The following is a 10,889-nucleotide window of genomic DNA, read 5'->3' on the forward strand; positions in this document are numbered from 1 at the left end:
TAATTTAATCTAAAATTCTGTAATGAAATCTGTTATTTTACTTTCCCGGTAAATGCAAGTTTCTGTGCAGAGAGACTTACCTGGTCCCTTGTGGCCTCTTGCTGTCGCCTGCCCCCGGCGGCGGCGCCGGGCCGCAGCTCCCGCCTGCGCTGGTGCAGCGGTGCCACCAGGTGGCGAAGCAACTGCTCCTCGGCCCGCCGCCTCCTGCAGCAGCTTTTACTGAGGGGGTTTAATCGTTGAACACCTCCTGCACTTACACAGGCTTGTAGGTAGCGAATAGTGACTTTCTGTTGTGTTTATTTAGAGATACAGGAGAGGAGCAGAGACAAGGTTTTCTGCCTGTACATACTTTATAGGCGTGTTAACTGACTTGGCAGTATGATTACACTACACAAAGCAATGTGGTGTTAATGTATAAGCTAGTTCAGGCAGCAAAGCAATTTAACAGCATATTACAGAGTTATCTGAGCTAATTACGCAGCCCAGAGGACTTTTTAACTAGCCTGGCTATCCCTATGCTGCAACAGTGTGTGCAGTGTAAATATAGCTTAAGATAAAATGTGTTTCCACCAACCAAACCTCTATGTAATATTTTAAACAACATTATTTAAAGTTCAGATAAAACCTAATAGGTGTTTTCTGATTACTTTTCAGTTCTACATGTTCTGTGCTTCCTGATTCAATCTGGACATGAAAGCACTGAAGAAGCATGCATTTTGGATGAAATCTGGCTGAATTTTTAGACACAAGAGGTACTTATTATTGAAATAATTAATGCAGCAATTAGTTGCACTGAAATGATTGAAATCATTAATGCAGCATTAGTTAAAAATAATAACTTGAAATGGTTTTGGTTGAATTCTTAGCCCTAGCTGTTAAAAGTTAATATTCATAATTCCTCCTTTGCCATCTTCTTTTTTCATTCTTATCTCCCTCCTTCTCTCTGTCTTAAAAGATCTCCATTTTAATTTCCTGTAGTTGCAGATGTCTGCTTTTTTTAATGGACAAAGTTTTATGCTAGGCTTTAACAGTATTTGTACTGAAGCTCCTCTGAGCTCTGTTCATGTTGTACTGTTTAGGATTCAACACTAAGGATGCTTTTTCTTTTGCTCCTGAGAATTCTCCCTTTAGCAGAAACATCTTATTTTTTTCTTTCATAGTGAGGTGATGACAAATAGATGTTCTCTGATGTAAAAGTAAATTGAGACAGTGTAGTATTGAAGTAACTGATGTTTCATTTTCACACGTATGAAAAGGAAGATTTTTATATAAATGCTCCTTGGTTGTTTGAGAGAGCTACCTCATAATGTAGCTTCTGTTGTGAAATGTAAGGTGTAGTTTGATATGACAAAAATAATGCAACACATTCATAGTTGTTGTAAATAAAAATTGTATGTAACCAGTGATAAACTGGAATTAGATTGAATTTGTGTTTAAAAATATAAACTATTTTTCATAACTACTGTATGTGTGCAAAGTGCCAAAGAAAGAACCAGAACACTGATTGCTGTAAAGAAATCCCTTCTACATGATCAGAAGATAGGCTGATAGACAATTTTTATTTACAACAGCTATGAACAATTTACCTTTTGTGGAATTGCCATCATCATGAGTTGGTAAATCACAGGGCTGTTCTTTGCCATGTGATCTGTCAGTTTTCTTAGCTTGCACTCCAGATCAGATCTAGTTCTAGAGGCTGGTGCTTAAGAACATTGTGAAGAAGAACCAGCTGTTCCTCAAAGTGAGAAAGAGAGAGGGAAAAAGTGGTGGTGGTGGGATTCATCAGGTTGATGAGGAGGTGTAGAAAGAAGTCTGGGTAGATGTGAGTGGGTAGCAGCAGAGGATGTGGGAGAGGAGACAGTAGCAGGGTGTGGGCAGAGCAAGTTGGTAACAGGCCAAAAAAATGAGGCAGTTGAAGGACCAGAAAGTAAAAAGGTATTGGAAGAGTGGAAGAAGTGGGGGCAGACAGACCTGGGAACCTCAGGTTTTAGGCAAATATTCTGCTTCTGTGCATGAGGATGGACTGGGTGACCTCAAGGTGGTCTTTTTCAGTCCTGTATCTTGTAGCTGTCATAAGTGCAATGAAGCATTTGATTCCTCCTCTGCAAAGCAAATCTGTGTTCTTAACTGCTGAATATCAATGAAAAATTCATTCTTATTGCTACTACAAATTGTYGTATCAAATATGTTGAATATGATGATTTTCACACTTTTTAGAAAACCAGTATACATAACTTCTTCAACTTGTAGGCAAATGCATTCATTGAGAAGCTGGTAGTGGGCTATGATGGATTCTGACACCTTGGAGTCTTGCTGTGATTCCACTTCAAACTGGAACATGGAGTTTGGGCAATAGGAGAGATGCTTGAAATTGGGGCACTGAAATCTTTCATCTTGTGCTGTTGTGACTTAGTGCAGCTAAATCTTCATGTGCATCTGGAATTAATACTGACCCTTGGTAACAGAGAAAGACTTTGCATACCCTTCTTCAGAACTGAGATGTACATTGTGGATTGTCACAATTTACAGAACTCAGATGTTGGCTGAGATGCTTTATTTCCGCTAGAAAATGGGTCCTTGTTCCCAGATGTGTAATGGGGAATAATTAATAATAGTTGTGCAGCATTTTGAAAAGATGACAGCCTGTCAGCTTATTAGTATTGACTCTTAGTTTAAGTGATAAAAGGCTCGTCTCCATGGACAGCAAGGAGGACAGAGGAACAATGCCAAGTGGGGAACCCCAGTAACCTCATCTGAGAAATAGCTCCTCCCAGGGCTATCATGGGCAGGCAGTCAGTCCTGTTGTCTGGCTGTGAAACCTGTCAAGATGAGGCAATGGGAAAGGCTCTCCTGATCACCTTACAGGTTTTTAAAATACCTTTTAAGTAGCACCCAGTCATGGTTTTGTTTAAGTTATGCAGATCAATCTATGATGAGTAAAAGTTTCTAATGCACTCTCTTGCTCAGAAGACTAAAAACACTGCTAGCCACTTTTAAAGATCTTCCAATCCATTTAGAATGAAAGTGTTTTTTCTTCAAGATACTTAGAAATTATAACAGCACAGCATGTTTATAACATTTTTATTATGATATCCATGATAAAATGTTTCTTCTGTGAAAACTGTTATTTAACATCAGTAAAGTCTTGACAGATTACAGAGCAAAACTTCCCATCTGAATTTTTCATAAATTCTCCAATCTACTGAAAACTGAAGTAATATACATTGATTTAGATTTTACAAATAAATCAACAGTTCTAAATGTCCAAAATGTTGCAACATTTAAACTTAACATATATATTTTAAATACTTAATCCAAGCAGTGTTAAAGAGACATTGTCAAACTCTTATGACTAAAACTTGGTAGTTCTTAACAAAAATAGTCAGAGCCAGTTACTTTATATTTAAGACATGTAATTTACTTAGTAGTGAATTTCTTATAATACAAAAATAATTTTAAGCCCCACAACAACTACTTTCAACTGGATTATAGAAGCAGTTTACTAACACCATTCCAGGCTGTGTTCACATTAAGCTCACTTCTGATTTAGGAAATACTCCATAGATTTTTGTCAAGGAAAAAATTTGACAATTGCTGTTATCTACATAGACTTCATGGGCTTAAGCATGATTTAACATGGCATTTTGCCAGTGATCTGAACATTTAAGGATCTTGTAGCTGATATTGAGCACAGCTGGAACTGAGCACAGATTTAAACACAAATGGTAGACAGTATCTTTCCTTTCGAATTGACATACATGTGAGCCTCCTGTTAGTTGCTCAGGCTTCACAATACAGCAAAATCTGGTTTCAGGGCTCTTAATGTTGGATCAAATACAAAAGAAGCGTAAATACAAAACTAACTCAATGTGATCTCACTTGACTAATTAACATTTGTAAAATTTTTAGCAGCTTAAGTTCAATACTGGTGGGCTTTATGAAAGAATAGATATCTCTTGTCTGCATTACTCTACAGTAGATATCACCAGTACTGCTGCAGCCTTCATAAAAGCATAAAGATTTGTATCAGTATTACACTACAGGTGGTTAATTTGAAGGAATTCAATCAAATCTTATTGCTGGGTAAGCTGTAACACCATGGTCTCATCCAGATAACTGGTGTAAGCTTCAGTCATGTGCTATGTGTTTCTTCAATCATTCTGAATGTCCTGATTCCCACCACAGATCTGCACAATTGCCCATCTGTGAATCTGTGCCTATCAAGAATAATTCTGGATTGCTACATAAATAACAGCAAGTGTCAGTCAGCAGGGAAAGAAGGAAAACCACAATGTGAAATTTGTTCTGTGCCTCTTCACTGAATGACTTCGTCCTTCCCAGACTAACTATGTTTTTTCCTCTGGTCACATGAGACCAATATAAATAGTTCTTAGCTTCATTTGTGACAAGTCTATCCACTAATTAAACATTCATCATACAATACACTAAAATACTTAAGATTTCTCTAAAAGAGAGACTATGATCCAAGTAGTAACCTGTCTTCCAAGTACCACATGTTGCATCCTGTCTGCCTACTTACAGTTTTGCTTCAGCTTATAATGGGAAAGAGGCACTGCTAACAAGAACTGTGCATGTCAGAACTTATCAGCCCTACTTTTGGTGAAGGATATATTCAAATAGGAAAGACAGGAGTCCAGTCAGCTATGAAAGGAGAAGAACAATATTATGTAAGATCTTCTCTTTCATAAATTTTGATCAAAAATGCTTTGTATTTTGCAGCTGGTTTCCAAAGTAGGCTATTTTTTTTCTCATCAGAATTTAACTTATTAAGAAGGCCTCCAGTTTCCACCCCCCATGCCTTAGAGCCCATAATTTGGGCTTGATTTCTGTTTGGTATCATCAGAGGAAAAGAAATGCTTCCACATAAAGTGAAAGCCAAACAAATAAGATTAAACCCCACTAAAGTTTGGGGAAAACGTTAAGAGAAAAAACAATCTTGTTAGGAAAGTATATATGTTTATATACAAAAATAACATCAGACAGTGTCCTTTTACAGAGGTTAAATATATAAACTATTAGTATAAATACACAACCTTTAACTGTTTCAACAACTTTTAAATATCAGACTTCCATCTCAATAAGGAAGTTACAATGTCATTTAACATTTTTCTGTGTATTCAACTTTTTTTGGAACAGACTCAAATGCAATGCACTTTACTTTTTGTAACAACATAAGTACCAGAACACTTCATAAGCAAACAGTAAACAGTTCAAGTTACATTCACTCCATGGTAACAAGTGTACAAGATGTTTAATCCAGTATCTGCAGTAGGACAATGGAATGTTATAGCCTCCGTCCTTCTCCCCCACCACAGAGTATTAACAGTCACGTTACAATCCGGCCACATAAAAACACTTTTGAACACAAATAAAACCTTTACCCTAATGCTACATCAAAAAAGTTTCAGGCATGAGTATCAGGCATGTAAAACCTTTCATTTTGGCATATCATATGTATCTTCAGAATCATATCAAAAATAAAGCAATGTATTTCAAATTGCAGTCAAATGGCAATCACAATATGTGTGCAAACATGCCCTGAAAAAATAGAAAGAAAAATGGTAGCTTTGGCTAAGCTACTAGTTTATGTATTTTTTTAAAAAATAGGAATAAAGTAGGCAAAAATAAGGAGAATTTTTACAGCTCATCCATATCAATTTGCCAGCTCCTTACTAATGCATACTGCTTTTGCATGTATCAATACTTTCACAAGCCATTTGGTTTTTCAACAGGGAATAAATCACACAAAATGCACTGTAACTAAGAGGTGGCTCTAGAATTTGTAATACGAAGTGCTATGCTTGCAATGGATCTCATGGCACAAGTAGAAACTCTGTGACAAACTCCAGCTTGTGAAATGTAGTTGGAAGCTAAACGATACAGCCTTTCTGCTCCAAACGTATTAAAATGTCCGGGTAGTACCTTCTCCACGAGACCTCTGTCCACTAACTCTATGAGACGCTGGCAGGTTGCAACATAGTCACTTATTCTGCTGTAGGGAAGCCAGTCAATCATGGATCCATCGTACACAACATCTCCACTGAACAGAATCTTCTGGTCTTTGTCATGTAAGCAAATACTTCCTCTTGAATGACCAGGCATGTGCATGACAGTGAGCTGTCGGTCTCCAAGGCTGATGACATCCCCTGCAAACAGATATGATAAGGAAACATATGCATTTATTTTGCATATTAAACATCACAAAAAAAGTATGAGCTAGGCAGGTGTTGAGAGTTTATACATGCTTTGTATCCACAACAGTGGGAGCAGGGGCTTTTTTCTTGTCCAGTGCCAAAGAAGCATTTTAAGAATACATTTGACAGCAGTCAAATAATAATAGACAGCAGGGGCTTCAGCTATATTAACTGGGTTTCCCATGTCCCAGGAAACCTATTCCCATTCTAAAGAACTAAATAATGGAAAAAGAAACACGATAGAGAAAATAAAACAGGAACCAAATAGAACACATCTAAGTGTGTAAGAACACTTAGATGTGTTCTCTTTGGTTCCTGTTTTATTTTCTCTATCATGTTCTGTGAAAGTTTACAAAGTAAGTATTTCACAGTTTATTATATTTTACCCTCATTTAATTCAGAGTTCCACTGCAGTTGCTTCTGAAATGCAAAATGACAGAACTTAAATTGCCAGAGGAGAAGCATGACTGGCTTCCAAACACTTTTTTCATCTTATGGAATCAGATGTATAAAAATAGAATGTTCTTAACTTAAGGTCATTTGTTTCACTGGCTTAAATGTAAATACTTTTTCATCATTCTAGTCACTGAACTGGTACTGTCAGCAGAAAGTCAATGTAGGGATGGGGAACCAGCCAAGTAAGTCTGCTGTTAATTTTAAGTAATGTTAATTTTAAGTAATGACTGTTCTATCATACATTTATAAAAGCAATTAATTTAGAGGTGGTAAATCTGTAAACTTAAGGGCAGACTGTATTGGGAAAGAAGACCAATATATGAGCAATCTTCTCATAAGCAGCTGCTTCATAACTATACTAAACAGTCCTATAAGAAATAACATGCAGTACCATAAAATTAATGATGTGAAAACCTGCAGCTAGTGAAACAGTTATCAGAGAAGGAGGATACTTAAAATTGTAATATACATTTCAAGTTCCAAGGAGAACAACAAAAACAATCCAACTCCTACTATATTAGAAATCAAAAAGTTACAAAACCAAAAGTTACAGATCTATCTTACAGTAGACAGATAGTCCGTGAATTTACTCAGACTCAGTAAGCCTAAAGATACTCAATTCTTGAAAGACAGACCTTTTCATGATACTACCTGGCATGCTTTGGGGCTCAAGGAAAAGTACTACATCATGTTCTCACTGTGATATAAACTACTATGCTTGGATTGGGAGCTACTAAGGGAAGGCATAAACTATGCTATAGCTAGGGCTGCTGCAGATATCCACTTGCCTCACTTGCAAAATGCTAGAACAGAGTTTGGAAGTCACGGAAGAGCCAACATTTGACCATGCTGTACCTAACAGGGAAGTTGTCTGATCCCTATGTTGCAGTAGCAGTAAGTTTCAGAATTATTAGAGGGAATTTTTTAGATGAATTCTCTTTTGAGGAAATGCTGAGAAGCCTTGATAGTAGAACAGAATAGACTATTGAGAAATTTATGCAGAAAATGCTTGAAGTGGTAAACAAGATAATAGTGGAGATGAGGAACCTATTGGAGTTTAAAGCGTTCTAGTGGGTTTCAAATTGCTGCAGGCACTGAGAAGAGTGTACAGAAACTGAATATGGCATCCAAAATTTAAACAACAAATGTACAGAATTCAAAAATAAACACTGCAACAGCTGAAAGAAACTGTGAATCTTAAAAGATACAAATGACCAGGAAAACAATAAATGCTAAGGTTGAATACAAATGTATGTGATTTTAGGAAAAATGAGGGTACTTGAAGGATCTCATAAGATTAATGTAATACAAAAGTAATCTCAATAGGAGATTGTACAAAGCAGGTAACATATAAGTAAAAGCTAGGGCTTGGGGATTCTAATAGACTATTAACTCTGCCACATTCTGTATTTTGTCTATTTCTGGATACACTTACACAGCAGCAATTACACATGCATTGACATTACATGCCACATCCATGGGAAGTATCTCAATAAATGCTACGTTAGAAACTTTGATGTTACTTTGATAGTGAGTATGCTTGATCTTTTACAATAATTTTTTATACCTTCTCCCTTTTAAAGAAAATAAAACCCAAACTTTTTCTTTAATCATAGGTAAATAGTTAATGACCTTCCCAGAAGTCTTCAATAAGCTCAGAGTTCTGCTTTTTCAAGCATCCGTGCAGGGTGATGGCCTAGTACAGCCAAGAAGCAACTCTGATCTAAGTAGCATGCAAAAAGTGTCAATTGCCTTACAGAGAGCTACCCTTTATCTCCTCCTGCTTCGGGAGATTCTACAGTTAGCATATTTGTTGCCAAAATAACCTACTCATTGTTACCTATGAAGCCAAACTGAAAAACTGAACAAAATTTTTATCTGTAATATGCTATTTCTGTAAAATGAAATCCATATGCTTAGCAGTATATATTTCAATAAATTGCTTTATTCTTTATCTGGTTATGCCTTGATGGTTTATAAAAAATATGGGTCACCAGATGCCAAAATTCACTGATATTGAAGCCTCAGGCTAAACCGTGGGCTCTCAATTAGTCTTTAAAAGCTAGATAATTTTTCCTTGCCTTGCTATTTACTAATTCTCATTCTAGGGAAAAATCCTGCATTAACAAACAAACAGATTAGGTAAACACAAGGTATTTTTAATCCATAATTCTGAGTTCCTGTTGATACTTTCAGAACTGCCTACTATTCATTTTTTGTTCCTTGTTGAGGGCTGTGGATGGCTTGAAGACTCTGCAAAGCAGGCTGCACACTCTACAAAACTGAAAAATACCAGTTTAATTATTGTAAGAAGAGCCCTGTAAACAAAGCAATATTAGCACAGAAGTAAGAAGATGAGCCCAGGATTCCAGATAATTCAAACATTTTAAAAATGACTTTAGCTCATAAGTTTACACATTTCTTGCATTTAAATCAGGATGCTCATACTCAAGGCAATGAAAGCAGCTGGAAAAAAAAAAAGCTCTATCTGGAAAAAGGAAAGAGAGAAAAAAGGAAAAAGAGAAAAGAAAAGCTACTAACAGGTGGGTACAGAACTACCAAGTAAATTTATCAACTTTAAAGCTTGTCATTTTCACAGTATTCTGTTTTAAGCTATAACCACTACTTCCTGAAGTTTTAAGAATTTTCACCTGCACCCATTATTAGCATAGCCCTTATCATAAGCCATATCCCTAATTCATGAACTTTACCTATTGGTAACTTCCCCTAATGTCAACCAAATGCTATTCAAAAGGAAGAAAATACCATCCTGACAGAAATAAATAGGGATATTTTAACTCTATTTTAAGTCATTCTTTTTTAATATATATTAAAAATAAAAGCTTTTAGCAGACTAAAATAAATCTCAAGACAAACTAAAAGGGTTTACGATGTTCATTGTTCATCCTAATTCTGATTGGCCTACCTGGACTGTCTTTAAAGATATTTAACTATAGTGTGCTTATTACATTCCCAGTAGAATACTCAATCCTTTGCCCTTTATGTTCATTTAAAAAAGGAGGGAAAAAATGTGTCATTTGGAAAGAACAACAACTGGATTTCTTATAAATCTTCAAAATGTAATCTTGGATTTTTTTTCTTGTTCCAACTAAATCTAGAAAATAATCCAAATAAATCTCAACACTGTAAATGTTCTACAGAAATTACTGTAATACAAGAGGTTCATTACTGTAAAATACTGTTTCCTGTACTGACAACACCACAATTAAATAGCTTGCCTAGATTTGTAAAATACAAATAGATATAAGCATGCATCTAACTTCTCTAGATTTCAAATATTTAGCAGATTGTTGTTTTTCCAGTGTTTAAATACCATGTTTCCAAGTGAAATCTGCAGCTCAGGCAGCCTCTTTAGGAGGCTGACAATTTACGATATTGTTAGAACTGGCAAATTTTAGAAACCATCATTCCATGACTTTTTTTGTTGTTGTTTTTGCTGTTGAGGGAGAAGGTAAACTGATTCGCTTCCTATGCTCTTTCCCAGTGTAAGAAGAAGCAGTGAGCACCCTCTGTTACCTACGTGCCCATACACTTACATGATTACAATTGCATCTTTAACAGTGTCATAAGCTCTGCTACTTGCATACCCTGTCATGCCCTGCCCGAATAACCAGCGATTGCTACGACAGATCTCCCTTTAGATTCTGATTGTTTTCTCTTAGCGAAAGGCGAAGTGACAGGCTACGTCCAGGCCCGACACCCTCGCAAAGGACGCAGTCGCTGACAATCAGCTGTTGAATCCGGCAGAGGCTGCCGGATTCCTGTTACTTTTAAGCCGGCATGATCACGGAGAAGCATGATGATGGCGGGGGGGAGGGGGGGGTCAGGAAGAGGAACGGGAACTTTCCGCCTTGCCCGTTCGGTGTCATTTCCGAGCGGGCACAAACGGGCCTTTCTCCTCGCCGTGCGGCACCGCCCGCGGGTCTGCTGCGCCCGCCGCGGCCCCGGCCTCGGCCCCGGCCCCCCCCCCAGCGGCCCTTACCCTCCTGGAGGATGCGGGTGGGCCGCACGGGCGGCACGCGGAAGTGCCGGGCGCGCCAGCCGGGCCGCGGCGGCCGCACCACCTCGCTGTCCGACAGCCAGGTGACGGCCTCGTAGTTGTCGCCGCGGAGCAGCGCCCCGGCCTCGGCGCTGTGCACCGCCACCTCCTCGAACTGGTGCAGCCCGCCCGAGTGGTCGAAGTGCACGTGGGTGGCC

General features: G+C 37.9%; 1 protein-coding gene across 1 annotated transcript; it reads right to left on the reverse strand.

Annotated features, from left to right (window-relative positions):
- Positions 1 to 3,067: 3,067 nt before the first annotated feature.
- Positions 3,068 to 10,882, reverse strand: MBLAC2 (metallo-beta-lactamase domain containing 2; the record flags this gene model as incomplete). Its single annotated transcript, XM_026067513.1, has 2 exons — positions 3,068 to 6,167; positions 10,675 to 10,882. Coding segments are annotated over 2 exons (594 nt in total), but the record flags the coding sequence as incomplete, so codon positions are not given.
- Between the last annotated feature and the right edge of the window lie 7 nt (positions 10,883 to 10,889).

Source organism: Apteryx rowi, unplaced genomic scaffold (assembly GCF_003343035.1).
Source record: "Apteryx rowi isolate R43461 unplaced genomic scaffold, aptRow1 scaffold_104, whole genome shotgun sequence".
In the NCBI taxonomy this organism is placed as follows: domain Eukaryota; kingdom Metazoa; phylum Chordata; class Aves; order Apterygiformes; family Apterygidae; genus Apteryx; species Apteryx rowi.